The sequence below is a fragment of the Erpetoichthys calabaricus genome, chromosome 2 (genome assembly GCF_900747795.2).
Source record: "Erpetoichthys calabaricus chromosome 2, fErpCal1.3, whole genome shotgun sequence".
NCBI lineage: Eukaryota > Metazoa > Chordata > Cladistia > Polypteriformes > Polypteridae > Erpetoichthys > Erpetoichthys calabaricus.
The window spans coordinates 189,395,835-189,411,976 of NC_041395.2; the positions used below are offsets into that span (position 1 = coordinate 189,395,835).

The 16,142-nt window shown below is 44.2% G+C and overlaps 1 protein-coding gene across 1 annotated transcript in view; it reads left to right on the plus strand.

Moving 5' to 3' along the window:
- The window catches only part of LOC114644497 (bestrophin-2-like), a 74,556-nt gene that overhangs the window by 46,068 nt on the left and 12,346 nt on the right, over positions 1-16,142 (plus strand). The window contains exons 3-4 of the mRNA XM_028792582.2: positions 2,714-2,947; positions 3,303-3,457. Coding sequence (XP_028648415.1) covers positions 2,714-2,947; positions 3,303-3,457 — 389 coding nt within the window. The remainder of the gene's footprint in view (positions 1-2,713; positions 2,948-3,302; positions 3,458-16,142) is intronic.

The following is a 16,142-nucleotide window of genomic DNA, read 5'->3' on the forward strand; positions in this document are numbered from 1 at the left end:
AAAAAACAATGCTTTCGAATTGAGGACCCTCAACAAAGATGCGAATGACTGGCATATGCTTCTTGTATAAAATATCTACAATAATGACAACCAGAGGTGGGTAGAGTAGCCAAAAATTGTACTCAATTAAGAGTAGCGTTACTTCATAATAATATTACTCAAGTAGAAGAAAAAGCAGTCATCCAAAAATTACTCAAGTAAGAGTATAAAAGTATTTGGTGAAAAGACTACTCAAGTACTGAGTAACTGTTTGATAATAATAAATTATTTATTTTTTAAAAATGTTGTAATAAGACAGACAAAAATATAAAATAATGTGCAAATTCTGCTATTTCCAAATAATAAAATAAAAAATGAGTAAAAATAAATAACATCTTTACAAAATAAAGATGCACAAATAACACAAAGTTCCAAATCTCAGTTTTTCACAACAAAGCTTTAAAAGCCAATACCTACTGTCGCAGGTGGCTGGGGGGGCAACCCGGCCAGGACGCCCCGGAGGAGGGTTTACACCTCCCCCAGACCACGTGCGGGCGACTGCCCTGGTGGCTATGGGGACCACGGGTACAGAGCTTTGAAGCTCAACCCTGTAGGGGCCAATGCCTTGAAAGCCCTAGACCTCAGCACTTCCGCCACACCCGGAAGTGCTGGGGGGAAGAGGATCAGGGACACCCGGAGTGTTTCCGGGTGCACAGCCGGCACTTCCAGTGACGGGCATTACAGGTGTGCAGTGGGCTCCTATACACCGAGCCGTTGCTTCGGACAGACAGGATCCAGGAGGTGAATTCCCTGCTCGCTGGCAGCTGGCCCTGGGGGGCCGCGTGGGTTTTGTGTTTTACAGGCAGGGACTGCCCGATCTGCGGCGCTTTGTAGACATGGCAGTACAGGGGGTGGTGTCCAGGCAGCGTCTCTGCCCCTGTTTCTGTTCTTTGTTTAACAGGACCGGACCCTGGAGCTTCAAGAGTAGGACCCACTTCGGGGATGAGCTGCCCTCATGGAACGAGCCGCTCCGCCCGACGGGTCTTAGCTGGCGGTGAGGCAGTGTCGCAGATGGCTGGGGGGGGGGGGGGGGGGGTGGGGGGGGCAACCTGGCCGGGATACCCCGGAGGACGGCTTATGCCTCCCCCAGACCACATTGGGGCGACTGCCCTGGCAATTATGGGAGCCCTGGACCTCAGCACTTCTGCCACACCCAGAAGTGCTGGGGGGAAGAGGATCGGGGACACCCGGAGTGTTTCCGGGTGCGCAGCCGGCACTTCAGCCACACTGGGGAGTGCCGGTGGAAGATTGTCGGGAAGCACCTGGAGCACATCCGGGTGACTATAAAAGGGGCCGCCTCCCTCCATTCAGGGGCTTGAGTCGGGTGGAAGAAGGACGAGGTCTTGGAGGAGGCAAGGAGGCAGCCTGAAGAAGGAAAGGCATTTGTGTTGTGCAGTGCAAACTACTTACAGTGACAAGATATACAGTATACTGACAGTATAATACTGCATATTCACTTGCCCTACAAATAGCACAGCTGATAGAAAATAACATTAATTCTTTAATAATTCTTTGTATTTATATAGCGCTTTTCTCACTACCCAAAGTGCTGAGCAATTGCAGGTTAAGGGCCTTGCTCAAATGCCCAACAGAGCAGAATCCCTATTGGCATTTACAAGAAGTCTCACTTTACCTTGACTGTCTGTGTCTGTACATGTTTGGTTAAAACGTGCTTGTTCTTCACTCAGTGAAATGATGGTTCAGCTTCAGCAGGAGTTGGCTCTCATTTTTCATGTATTCTTTCTTTCCCTGTCCGCTGTCTGTGAGGAGTTTGTGCCGCTATACCACCATAGTTTGTGTGTGGTCATGTGACTGCATGGCTACGTCTGATTTGTGAAACGTAGCCATTTGATTATTGTTGCCACGTCTGATTGGTGAAATGGAGTCTTGTGATTATTGTTGCTACGTCTGATTGGTGAAACAGAGTCTTGTGATTATTGTTGCTATGTCTAATTGGTGAAACAGATTCTTGTGATTATTGTTGGTACGTCTGATTGGTGAAACAGTCATGCAGTAGATCCACTGGTGGCTTTTCTCTGGCAAAAATATAGCGCATATAATGGAAAAAAAGTAATGATTCGAGTGTTGTCCAATGTAGCAGAGTAAGAGTAGCATTTCTTCTTCACAAATGTACTCAAGTAAAAGTAAAAACTATGGTGCAGTAAAACTACTCTTAGAAGTACAATTTTTTAAAAAAGTTACTCAAGTAAATATAAAGGAGTAAATGTAACTTGTTACTACCCACCTCTGAACAGTGTTGAGGCAATGATGAAGTGAAATGAGGTGGCCGCACTGTGCTTGCCTTTAAAATCCCAACCCTTCCATTCAAACTGATGTATATATGTGAACCGACCTATATTTCCAAATGGATGTAACTCAACCAATATGAACTGATGTATATGAACCGATGCATATACAGTATCTAACCTAATGCATCTCAACCAACATATATATATCAGAGCGCATCTATAAAAACAATTTATATATATGCAGGAGTTGCATTCATTATCTCGTCTTAGTCTTCTAGTTTTTAATTTCAGATTAGAGCAGGTCAGAAGAAACACAGTTTGTTTTATTTTGAGGTGGATTCTTTCAAATTTGGCATACATAATTTCTGTACTTTGCTTCTTAGTTTTGTTTTAGACACTCATTTATTTCTTTCTTGCTGCTATAGGCTTCTATGTGACGTTGGTGGTGTCACGTTGGTGGAATCAGTATGAAAGCGTGCCCTGGCCTGACCGTCTTAGCTGCTTGGTGGCCTGCCACGTTGGAGGCACGAATGAGGCTGGTCGGATTCTCAGACGAACTCTGATGCGATATGCCAATCTGTCAGCTGTACTGATATTCCGCTCTATCAGCACTGCAGTATACAAACGCTTCCCCACTATGGAGCATGTTGTTCATGCAGGTATGATTTGTATCTCTAGTCCCAGAAATTCCAGTTAATGCAAGATCATATATCATAAAAACTTATATTTTACATAATTTGTTCCTTTAATATATTTCAAGTGTGACTGACTTATAAACTATCTAATTAAGACAAGTTTCTACTTGAAAAGCATTCTTGATGCTACAATTCCTTTATACCTAATAATATGTTATTCAAAACTAACAAAAAATATTCAACATAATTCAGAGATCTCAGTCAAAAAGGACATATTTACTAAAATATATCATTCTTTCACTATAGTATGAAGAGTGACATTTAGAAATATATCCAGAACTCTAAAAGGTTGTTTTGATTTTCACTCTTTTTACCACAGGTTTCATGACTTCTGATGAATACAAGCAACTTGAAAGTCTGCCTTGTTCCCATAATAAGTTTTGGGTCCCATGTGTCTGGTTTGTAAGCCTAGCAATGACGGCAAGGCACAATGGTGACATCGTCAATGATGTAGCCCTTCAAGCTATTCTCAGTGTGAGTTTAATCTGCATGATGTTATGTTCACATTGTAAACAAGGTTCACTTTAAAATGAAAAAAAACGAGGCTATGGGAGTTATTGATGTTAAAGTGAGTGACAGTGTACCAAACAATGAAGAAAAAAAACACAACTAGCTAAAATGAACTTCATATTTTAATTACTGTACTGAATGCTTATCCTGAAGACTAACTCATTCTTCTTAAAAGATTTCTCTTTTATTTTTAGGGTGCAATGAAGGACTGGTCCTATGTAGTTGTTAGTGCTCTGTTTTTGATTAATGACTTACAAGCCTAACAGATTTTAAACTAACATTTTAAAAGAAAGTTGTCCTGTCTGCTAAGAGCATCACTGCACACAGACATGCCATTCTAATGCACTATTCATGTTATGAGCCAAAGTCAACTCTTCCTAGGCTAATAAAAAAGAACATGAAATAAACTGATTTCTTTTTAACAGATGCTTTAAGACAGAAAATTGTGAAATGTTTTCATTGTTACTTTTTCTTCTTTCTGTTATGTGTCAATAATTTTGATGATTACAGCTCTATGCCAGTTAAATTTGTCATTTATACTATGACATATGAACACTTTCAATTGACTTAAAGCTCTCTTGGTCACAAGCTACTTACATACTTGTGTTGAAATTAATGTCGTTGTATGTTGTATGTGTGGCGGACCCAGCCGGGACGTCCCTTTACTATATATTCAGGGGGAGCAGCCCTGGACAGTGCAATACCTCCCCCTGGATGCTGGATGACCACCCCCCTGGGTCGGAGCGGTGCCTCAGCCTCCCGCAGGGCTCCATGGGGGATGGAGTTCTCCGCAGCCCTGTTGGGTTCCGCAGGCGCCGCCAGGGGGTGCTGCAGCAGGAGCTACTGGCCCCTTTTGGGCACTGGTTTCGCCACACCCAGAAGTGCAGCCGGATGTCGGCAATCAACCATATGGAGCACTTCCGGGTACCCAATAAAGGAAGCCAGCGACCACCACTCAGAAGCCAGTATTGGGTGGAGGAGGACAAGGTTGCCTAGGAGGAGGAGTGGTGGTGCAGGAAAAGAAAAGTGCGGTTTAATTTGTGAGTTTGTGCTTGGGATTGTGCTGTGGCTGGGGGGATTACGGGGAAGACGTGCCCTCCAGCTGAAGAAAAATAAAAGTTTCTTAATTTTATACGTGCCTCCCGTGTCAAATCTGTGTCAGATCGGGTGCAATATAGTGCCTTTCTTATAGCGGCATAGCTGGCAGGATTCCGGTCCGTCTTTTGTACCCGGGACCTGCAGTTTAAATTTCTGTATCGACCCGGCACAACAGCACAAGAGCACGCGCAGCACGGCAATGCGGAGAGCACACAGCCGAGACAACAGAGCGAGGCATGCGCACAACACAGCTGCGCAGAAGGCGCGCTTCCGGGATAGTGCACCGAAGTGCGAACACACGGCAGGGGTCACAGGATGACCACTAAGAGGCTCCTAAGAACGACGTACTAATGGGGAAGAAAAAAGCCAGGCAGACTCAAAGGTCTGCCGCCACGCTAACCAACACCACGGGTTGCACCATGAGGTAGGTGACGGGCCCAGGGGTGAAGGGCCTCGGGAAGGTTTTTCCACGTTTGTGTCTGCCTACCTCCTAGACGCCAAGGGGCAGAGTACCCATTGGTGGCCCGAGGATGTGTGTACATGGCATGATGGCGGAGCGAGCCCTTCAGAGAGTGAGACTGACCTGTGTCTTTCCTTTGGCCCTGTACATCGGCTGGAGGACGAGAGCCAGGACAAGCTTCCCAGCGCGGTGTTCCCACTGGAGGAGCAGGAGTTCCTCCCCATAGCAGGTAAGGGGGTGGAGAGTGTGTGTTGGGTCCCCGTCGATGAAAGCAGAGAGACGGGGATGGCAAACCTCCACCCCAATCCTAAGGGACCCCCGAAGGGGCCTGTGAGAGAAGCGCAGGGCCTTGATGGCTTGTGGTTGGTGGGAGGGGACAAGGTGAGTCCGAATCAACCGCCGACCAAAGAAAATAACTTCTTTCAGGCTGCACGGGAGGTGGAGGCCATCCTCCTACCCCTGCAGTCACTTGTTCAGGTTTTTCAAGTCTTGCAGGAGACGAAGGAAGGACTGGAGAAGAAGCTCGGCGCGCCGTTGGGAGCCATCACCAAATGGCTAAAGCAGCGCAGCGCGAAATCCTCCAGCCTGCAGGATGTGGCAGTACAGTGAGTGACGCCTGTGGCGTACAAGAAAGGGGAGAGCGGCGCGCAACAGCGGCAGCAGTGATCATTTCTATTTGCCAAGCAGCACCGCCTCCTACAATAGACGCAGCGCAATGACTGACAGCGCGGCAGAGGAGCATACAGGGAGGCAGTTGATAGAAATCGGCTGCCAAACAGCCTTGCCGCATCTGCCAGCACCAGTCTTGCAGACGTCTAAAGGGGTGCAGACTGCACGGGGTCCCTCTTCCTGTAAGGGGACCCAGACTGTTGGTGCACCCCAGAGCAAGAGGAGAACCTGGAGAAAGAAATGGGATCCTCCCAACAGTGCGCAGCACAAGCCCGTTTGCTTAAAGGCGGTGGAGAGCTGCTCTGCAAAGGGGCGGAAACATCAGGTGCCCTCAGGGGAGCGGGCTAGGGATCAGGACTTTCCATCCTGCTTCCGATCCCGCAGGGGTCGATTTGGAGGGGAGCGGCATTGCTATAACTGCGACTGCTATGGTCACGTCTGGCGGTGTTGTCCAGAGAGGACGTCGGATTGACATGGACGTTCAGGAAACACCCCTAGACCTGTTGCTTGTATTTCCACAGGGCAGAGCCACAGACTGGAAGACACCGACTCCCCAACCTGGAGAAGACAAGCCATCGCGGGATGTGCCGCTGAGCCCCACGGGGCTCATCTGAGAGAGGGGCAATATGGCAGACGGCCGGGTTCCATGCCCACCCGGGATGCCCCTTCACTATATATTCAGGGGGAGCAGCCCTGGACAGTGCAATACCTCCCTCTGGACGCTGGATGGCCGCCCCCCTGGGTTGAAGCGGTGCCTCAGCCTCTCGCAAGCCTCCATGAGGGATGGAGTTCTCCACAGTCCTGTTGGGTTCCGCAGGCGCCGCCAGGTTGTGCTGCAGCAGGAGCTGCTGGCCCCTTTTGGGCACTGGTTTTGCCACACTCGGAAGTGCAGCCGGATGTCGGTAATCAACCACCTGGAGCACTTTCGGGTACCCAATAAAGGGAACCAGCGATCACCACTCAGAAGCCAGAGTCAGGTGGAGGAGGACAAGGTTGCCTAGGAGGAGGAGTGGTGGTGCAGGAAAAGAAAAGTGCAGTTTAATTTGTGAGTTTGTGCTTGGGACTGTGCTGTGGCTGGGGGGATTACGGGGAAGACGTGCCCTCCAGCTGAAAAAAATAAAAGTTTTCTTTATTTTTTGTATGTTTTATTCTTTAATTTTATTGCAATCATTCATACAAATCGATCAATTTTTACAAAAAATAGGTTTGAAAAATAAGTCGACTCCCACCCCTGTTTCTTTATTTTATACATGCCTCCCGTGTCAAATCTATGTCGGGTCGGGCGCAATATAGCTCCTTTGTTACATATGAAACAATGGTATAATGAAAAGCATTGCAAGTATACAAATGTAGTATTTAAAAATGAAATAATCTAAAAGTTCACAGTATAGAACAATTGTTTAAAGTAAGGGAATAAAATAAATTACTGATAAACACGATGATTATACCGATTCTGTAAGAGAACTGCTTTTATATTAATTTAAAAGGCAGGACACAGAACAGACTGCACAGTCAAAGAGATAAAACAGAAGAAGTTGTGGTTATATCAAATAGATATTAAAAAACTGAAAACTAGATATATAATTTTCTGAGGCCTCATGTATAAACGGTGTGTACGCACAAAAATGTTCCATACACCCATTTCCATACTTGCACCGTGATGTATAAAAACTAAACTTGGTGTAAAGCCACACACAATCTCATGACAGCAAAAATGATTGCGTACGCACGTTTCTGCTCGGCTTTGCAAACTGGGGGCACCCAGCGCTAAGCAGTGCTGCTGTTCTTGTGTGGTTTCCCTTTCTTTTTTAGATTCACATTGTGATAGTTTGAGGCTCCGTGACCCCTTGAACCCTCAGACTAGACGTCAGACACCAGGTAAAAGTCCAAATAATGATTTATTAATAATAATAATTGTGCACAAAGCACCCTCCTCTCCACAATACTCAATAATAAATCAATACACAATAATCAATCCTCCACACTCCCAGACGCTTTGCCACCCTTCCATCCAGCTCAGCTCGACGTCTAGGATTTCCCATAGTCCTTTTATATTTCCTGACCCGGAAGTGTTTCCCATCCTACAGTCCATGTGATTTCTTATCACTTCCGGGTCAGATAAAAAGTCCTTTTCTTCAACCCGGAACTTGCCTACGACGAACTTCCGGGTTATAGGGCACAAACTCCTCTCTGGGCCTCCCTGCAGCGTCATCTGTTGGCCCCTGTGATATCCAGCAGGGCTGTAAAGGAAAACTCCATCGTCCATGATTCCCTGCTGGTATTCGGGGCACTTCCATGCAGCAGGGACAGCTCCATCTGGCGGCCTGGGGGTGTTGGCCAGGGTGACAGGCCGGCCATATCCCACAGTATTCCCCCCCCAGCGAAGAACCAAGGTTCGAAGCGGCCAGCCCCGCGAGGGACGTCCTCCTCCAGGAGGGTCCATGGGTCGGGCCATGGCTACGTCGTCGAGACTCCTCGGAGAACCTAGGGGGAACGTTGTATCGGAAATCCCTCTGATCCCCCGTCCTCCGAGGACAACTTCGCCATAAGTGGCCCGGCCGGCAGCAGTCGTAGCATAGCCGCCGTCCTCCCGTTTGTAACCCTCTGCGCAACTGGAAACACCTTGGGAACTCCGTCAACTCCTCCCCTTTCTCCGCCAAGGGAGGTTTTATAGCCGCCTCAGTATACTCCGCCCTTCTCTCTACTGTGTCAGGAGACCCGTATTTTATTTTGGGGATCTCCTGCTTTCTCTGGGGCTTGTGCTCAGCTTGAGGCTCTCTATGGAAAAAAGAGAGCCTTTTTGCGGTTTGCACGCCCACTGTTCTATGCAATTTAGGAGGCGGTGTAATTAGTACCACATCGCTCCGGGTAACAGCACTTTTCAGTTGCCCCGGTTTGATTGGCACTTCCTCCGCCCCTCCAGTACCTAGTGACAACTCCCTCATCACTTTATCAGGAGACTCCCGTTTCTCTTTAAGGATCTCCTTTTTAATCTGGGGCTTTTCCACAGTTTGGATCTCTCTATTAGTAAAAGAGAGCCCTTTTTCTGTCTGAACGCCCATCATTTTTACCTTAATTAGGGGCGGCGTCTTCAGCCCCGCATCACCCCGAGAGACAGCACTTTTCAGCTGCTCCGGTTTGACTGGCGCTTCCTCCGCCCCTTCTGTCATCACACCACAATCTCTTGTAGGGCTCGCAGTGGTTTGGCACCCGCTACTTATCAAATGCGGGCCCGTTTCACACTGCGTCCCTATTTCATTATATACGGTACCGGCATTTCCTACTTGTACCGCCAAATCATATAACACGGGACGCTCTCTACCAAACCGCCGTAGGTATTCATCCAGCATTTTTAACGGCGCTTCAGCTGCTGCTCCCAAACTCTCCAACAATCTTCTGTATTGTTGCCACAATCTGTAAGAAACTGTGCACGGGCTGAAGCAACTTCTCCAGCTCGTGCACGTCCAAAAAGTTATTTAATTCAGCCGGAGGTATGCTCAGGAGATCACTAGCCTTACCCTCCAGCTGGGAGCCAATGAGCATGCCCGCTCCTGGCACGTGCTCTGACGGGTTCCGCAAGGGAGCCTGGGATTTGGAGTTTTCGGAGGTCCGCGGTGCCGCTTTTGGCTGACTGCGGTCCGTCTGTCTCAATTTATCGACAGATCGCTCAGTCATTTCCCGAACCTCCTTACCTTTTTGTAGGGAGAGTGGTGCTTCGCTCGCCTCCCCTTTCCTTTTCAGAAAAACCAAGTCCGTCTTTTCCAGGGTGAAGACGAAAACATCATGACGCGTACCGTCTGTTTCCCCCACTCTTTCCGGGGTGGTCACGTGCCCTTCACCAGCACCCGACATGCGGAAATCCTTCGTTTTATTTTCAGGCCGTGATGAGCGTACACCGTCATCTTCAGGAGGTTTTCCTGCCCTCCGCAGAGTCTCCGGATGGACACCTGGGAGGTATGTGCACGGGACAAAATGGGTTATTTTAAAAAGGTTTTCAAATGCTTCCCCGGCACATACCTCTGAAGTCGTCCTCCTCCGGATGTCTCTCCCGAGACGCGTAACCGCTCCATGGCTCGTCTTGAGCATAGGCCATATTAAACATAGGACCTCCACTTGGGCTGCCGCTCTGCTTAAGTTTTTTCTTCCCCATGACGTTCTTGGAAACAGAAGGTTTTGGCGACGTTGCAGTGTGTCAGAAAGTTGTCTTCTCAGGGTTCTGTCCACAGTAAAAATTATTTAAATTCAGGTCCTCTGCCAACTGACGACCAGAGAATCCTGCCGAAACTACGCCAACTGTGATAGTTTGAGGCTCCGTGACCCCTTGAACCCTCAGACTAGACGTCAGACACCAGGTAAAAGTCCAAATAATGATTTATTAATAATAATAATTGTGCACAAAGCACCCTCCTCTCCACAATACTCAATAATAAATCAATACACAATAATCAATCCTCCACACTCCCAGACGCTTTGCCACCCTTCCACCCAGCTCAGCGTCTGGGATTTCCCATAGTCCTTTTATATTTCCTGACCCGGAAGTGTTTCCCATTCTACAGTCCATGTGATTTCTTATCACTTCCGGGTCAGATAAAAAGTCCTTTTCCTCAACCCGGAACTTGCCTACGACGAACTTCCGGGTTATAGGGCACAAGCTCCTCTCTGGGCCTCCCTGCAGCGTCATCTGTTGGCCCCTGTGATATCCAGCAGGGCTGTAAAGGAAAACTCCATCGTCCATGATTCCCTGCTGGTATTCGGGGCACTTCCATGCAGCAAGGACAGCTCCATCTGGCGGCCTGGGGGTGTTGGCCAGGGTGACAGGCCGGCCATATCCCACAACATCCATGACATGAGCTTTATCAAATACACTGTAATTAACCACATATCATTTATAAATTTAAGGCACCTGACTGTATTCAGCCTGTAAGTAATATAATGGTGCATGGAATGGCCAAGCTATTCCAAATACCATAGCTGCTTTAGCGTGGTTACGTTCAGTGCACCACTCAGTGTATTTTAACACATTATATCCATGTGTGGTATCTCAGCTGATTGGAAAGCTCTACAGCAGGTTGTGTTGAGAGCGCAGAGGATTATTGGGATACAGCTTCCAGCTCTGGAGGTTATTTATAACACACGCGGTATAAGGAAAGCGTCCAGCATCTGCATAGATTCCACTCATGTGCACAGTCTAATTGAAATTCTCCCATCCAGCAAATGCTTCAGAACATTTCCTCTATGGACCGCGAGACACAGCTTCTTTCCAAGAGCTATAAACACAATCAGTCCATCAAGTACTCCCAGTAGAACTGCTTGTACTTAGAATTACAATTAACTCACTGTAAACTTGCACTACAGTTATAATATTGCACAACCTGAGCCACTTTATGAACCATTTGCACTATCTGCACAATATGCACATGCATATTGTACTTATGCTTTCATATAGTTTATAATTTTTTATTGTATTATTTATTATTATTTTATTATTTTATATGAAAACTAGTAATTTAGCCCGTTACAATAATGGGCGCTAGAACAGTAGTGCATAAACATTAGTAGGAACAGTCTATATTAAATGGCAAGGGACTTTGACCTCATTCTTTTTGTTGGTCGTATTTTTCTCTCTTTCAGCCTTTCTTTTGTTGATGTTTACTTGCTGAGCTGACCGTTCTTCGTGGGCTGCGGCCGTGCATTGTGTCTCTTTAATTTTCTGTGACAGTAATACTGTCTTGTACGGCTCTATTCAATAAGGGCGCGCACAAAAAGGCGTGCTTCAAAAGGGCAACCTCAATTGAGAGTGGCGAATAAAGGAGTTCGTAGATAATTTAGTTCAAATGGCTCTGGAATATGTGAAGAGCAACAAAGGTGCAGATCTTTATTTACGCACGCCTTTATTTGCTGCGCCCAATTGAGGTCGCCCTTTTGAGGCTCGCCTTTTTGTGCGCGCCCTTATTGAAGGATGCCTGTGCGCGCCCTTATTGAAGGATACCGTCTTGTGCGTCCGTAATATACCTTTAATTTTCTCTGGTGGTAATACAGGCGTGAGCGTCGGTAATATGCCTTTAATCTCCTCTGACAGTAATACTGGCTTGTATGTGGCTGTAATATGCGTCACTGTATTGTGTACCTTTAATTTCCTCTCGCAGTAATACTGGTTGGTATTTCCATAAAACGCCTCTAACTTTCTCTGACAGTAATATCGCGCATCGCACCATGCCCCGCGCATGCGCACTTCACCAGAAGACACCCACACACGGACACCTGGACGCACATAGGGATTTTATATATATATATATATATAGATAAGCTTATGAAGGATTTACATATTGAAATCACATTGTACCATACAATGACAATAAAGAAATTCAATTCAATGCAATAGAAGAGAGCATGTGTTTGCAGATGATGATGACTGACTTCTAAGTTGATTTAAGTTTCCAAGCATTATCCTCTTGGAGCTGTGTGCTGTTGGAATACTAGGATGTATACTTTTTTATATTGTTTTTCAGATGAATCATGTGACCCTGGATGGATGGATAGAATAATTAAACATGTATTACAAAGACTTTTCAATGCTCCTTAAAAGTTTTGGAGAATCTGTTTTAAGCTTACAGCTGGTTTGACATTTATTACAGAGCATATATTGAGGTGATTGGTTATGTAGAAAAAGAAAACAGAAGGACAGGAATTGTGGGTTAACATGTTTGACAGAGACAGTACTGCTGCAATAAATTATTTCATCAAGGGTAACGCACGCACCACAGCAAGCATCTTGCAGAAGGAAGGAACAATCCCTGCAAGGGGAGCCAGCTCATCACTACCGCTGCGCCACCATTCCCCCATGTTTAATACACATTTTAATGCATTTCATCATGAAAATGATATCATAGTATTCTGAAATGTTCAGAGAGCTGTAATATTATGAATGTAATGAATTCTGTGTGGAGTTCAGTGCCTGCACGCTCCTGTCTAAAAAAAGAAAGCCTGTTTAAGCACGTAGTGATTCACACACATAGAACACACAGAATATGAAGCATTTAATGTGTTACTTTAGTTACTATGGAATTTGAGACACACTATTAAATTGAACATCGATTTTAAGATGAAGTTTACAATGGTCTCCTCTAATGACAAAATAAACTAAGATTAATATAGACATTTTGAGATTAAAATCGACATTTCAACATTTTTTCTTCACTCTGCCCCTATTTTTTTTTCTTTTCTCTGTACCCTAATATGCTTCCATTTGACACTCAGATGGTGGGCTATGACTAACCTTTTCATGGCGACTTCGACATATTTCAGACACTATGCGACATTCTGAACTTCAACTTTAGAGTGTGTCTACCACTCTGTATCACTTGATCAACTTCCTTTTGACGCTTATACCACTACTTAAGCCAAGAAATAGTATGTTTTTCCTTGCCTCCACTTCGCATTTGCTGAAATTCTTCTCTTTTTCCCATGCTTTTGCCTTTGTATATTTACAAAGCACTGAACTTAAGGGGCTATTTAAATTGATTTGCATATTCAAAGAAGTGTAATTCTGGGAGGAGTAGGGGTGGGGCAGCAGACGCGTGCATGTTCATTACTCTTCACACTGACCAGGATTTATGGAGCTGAAGTTTGTGTAAGTTGGCTTACACACAGTTTTGTGCATCTGAATTTTTTTGTGCGTATGCACATTTCCACTTTTATCCGCACGGCATGTTTTATTGTGAATTCTGTGCATGGCTTTAAACATGGTGTTTGTTCATTTTATAAGCTTTTTTGTTTAGTGTTTTCTCTTTTGCAACGTTCACATCAAGTCACAGTCAGCTTGATCTTTCTAGCTTAAAAGCATAGTGAGAAAGGGGCAAAGCTTTACACTGTAACTCAGCAGATTCAGTGCCAGGCAAAAGTCAATGTGTAAGAGCCATTTAGTAGTTATTTAAGTTATATTAAATATTTGCCTGTATATTAGTGCATAGTCTATGGGAGGTTCTTATAATCCCCACAAGCTGAATTGAATTGGTATATTCTAACTATTTCTTGTTTCTCTGACTACAGATTAGTTTCAGTTAGTGACCTGCCTTGCCTTGAGCAAGGCATGCAGGGAACACAGTTTTAAACTGTGCCTTAACGTGTCCAATAGTATGTGACACAATGACCTCTATTGAGTGTGCAGTGCCGTATTTAGAGAGTACTGGGGGCGAAGTAAAGCCTCTTTAAATATAGAAACAACTGAAGTTTGACAAGTAAAGCTAAGTTTAGAGAAGAAACACTTGTTTGCCTTTTATTCTATGTGTGTAACAACCTTTTTTCTTTATTCTTGTGTGGACTGTTTGCTTTGAATTTTCACTAAATCTTTTAAAATAAACTTTAGGACTGAGGGATTTCTTTCGGCACACATTTGACCTATGCTTGATCCTGCCTTATTTACCAGCAGCTACACAATACCTGCACATTTGTTTATTTGTGTACCCATCAGAGCTGGCACAGTTGTAGCTATCAGCTATAGATTAATGTCATTCCATTTCTAAGTGCCTCTTCGTCTTTCAAAGTTTGTGGAGGTTCTCAGTCTTTTTGTTCTTACGGCCACAGAGCTAGTTTTAAACAAGCAAAAAGGGCTTCACAACAAGAAATGAAAAGGACACTAAATGTTCAGCTTACACAAAAACAGAACAAATATGTTTACCTGGAAATGACATCAATATTTATTTAATAACCTTTGAGATTAAATCTTTATGAAAATCACAAATTAAGAAGAAAATGGAACAAAAAGAAACTAGAATATCTTTTTACAATTAGTACGGATAAAATCAGCCTCTCCACCTTGAATAGCTTTCAAATTTTCACTTCATCAGCCAATTTTATAGTTTGATAATCAAAAGTACTGTTTCATGTGGGTGATTTTCAAAACTCATGATGTGAGTAAGGAGTACAGAGTACTCTTTAAGGAGTAAGGTTGGAACAGATTTTTTTCGGGGGTTTAAACTATATTATCTTTACACTAATATACTCTAATATAATCTTATGGCCATATTTTTAGATCAGCTAACATAACTATGGTCTCTTTCATTAATTTATTCTTTCTTTGTCCTAGCTTATAATCAAATTGTTTTTGTTTGCATCATTGTTGAAAGCAAAAGGTGTAAATATATTCTCTTTTTGGTTGCCGATAAATCTGACTTCACTGGCCTCTTCTTGTAATTTTTTACCTATTCAGTATCACACAAAACATTGATAATTAGCCTGCTACTACTGATACCATTTGCCCAAAATGAAAATTCTCAGGCGGATTTGTTTTGGATTTTTTTCATTTTATAATTATTATTTTTCTAACCTTTATTTATTTATTTAGTATTAACACAGCACTAGGTCCAGAACTTCAAGCCTGTTGCTGTGCAGCTATGTAACAATTTTATTTACATGCTCATGTACTGCACATATATAGGGAGAATAGCTTCCATGTAAGCGAAGTAAGCAACCCCTGATGGGTATTTCAAAAGTTACAAACTTAAAAAAAAAAAAAAAAAAAAAAAATGTAAAAGATAAAGATACAGGATAGTGTAAAGGGGCATCTGGTTGCCAAGTGAAAGTGAGCCACTGTAACACGACAGAACAACTGCCACGCTGGAAGCAAGATAGGTGGAGGTGGTATGCCCAGTATTTGTGATGGATGCTGCTGGGGGCAACTGGCAAGTGCAACTGCACAAAAAGGAATGTTGCAGCCTGGGTACAAGAATACAATTTTATTGTAGGATTCCACAGTAAATAACTGAACAGTGTGAAAATGATACAACTTGACACACAGAAAGAGGTTTGAGGCAGTTACCCGTGTACTTGAATCCTGGTTGCAAAAATGCAAAATTTGTAGTACAGTTGTGTACAAAATTGAGTCCAAGATCGAACTGATTACAGAGGGAGGTTGCATCTTTGGACTACTGAGAAGGAGTTCTGGCCTGGTGACCCTGTAGATAGATTGCATTTGAATCTGGATGTGATTCTGGGTCTTGGTTAGAAATGACACTGAACAGGACATCTACAGTTGCCTCAGACAGAAGCGTATTGTGTCTAGAGTAGTGCAAAAACTGGGTAGCAAAGACTAACTTTCAGGAAGCAGCGGCTACACTCCCATGAAAGAGAGACACACACTAACAAGGAAACAGTTTTTGTTCTATTTTAGGGGTAGTAGGTAAGACAACAATCCAGTAGACATGACATCAACCATTTAGACAGACAGAGAATTGAAGTGTTCTATAAGGTTGTTCTTTTACTCTTTGGAATCTACTATATGTTCCTTGGTGTATTAAAATACACTTAAGTTTTGGAGAGGTGTCAGAAAAGTATCCTCCCTTCAAATATAGTTTATGATAAATAAACTTAAGTGGCAAATTGAGATAACATAAGACATAATTTCCAAAACTGTGAAAACAGCCC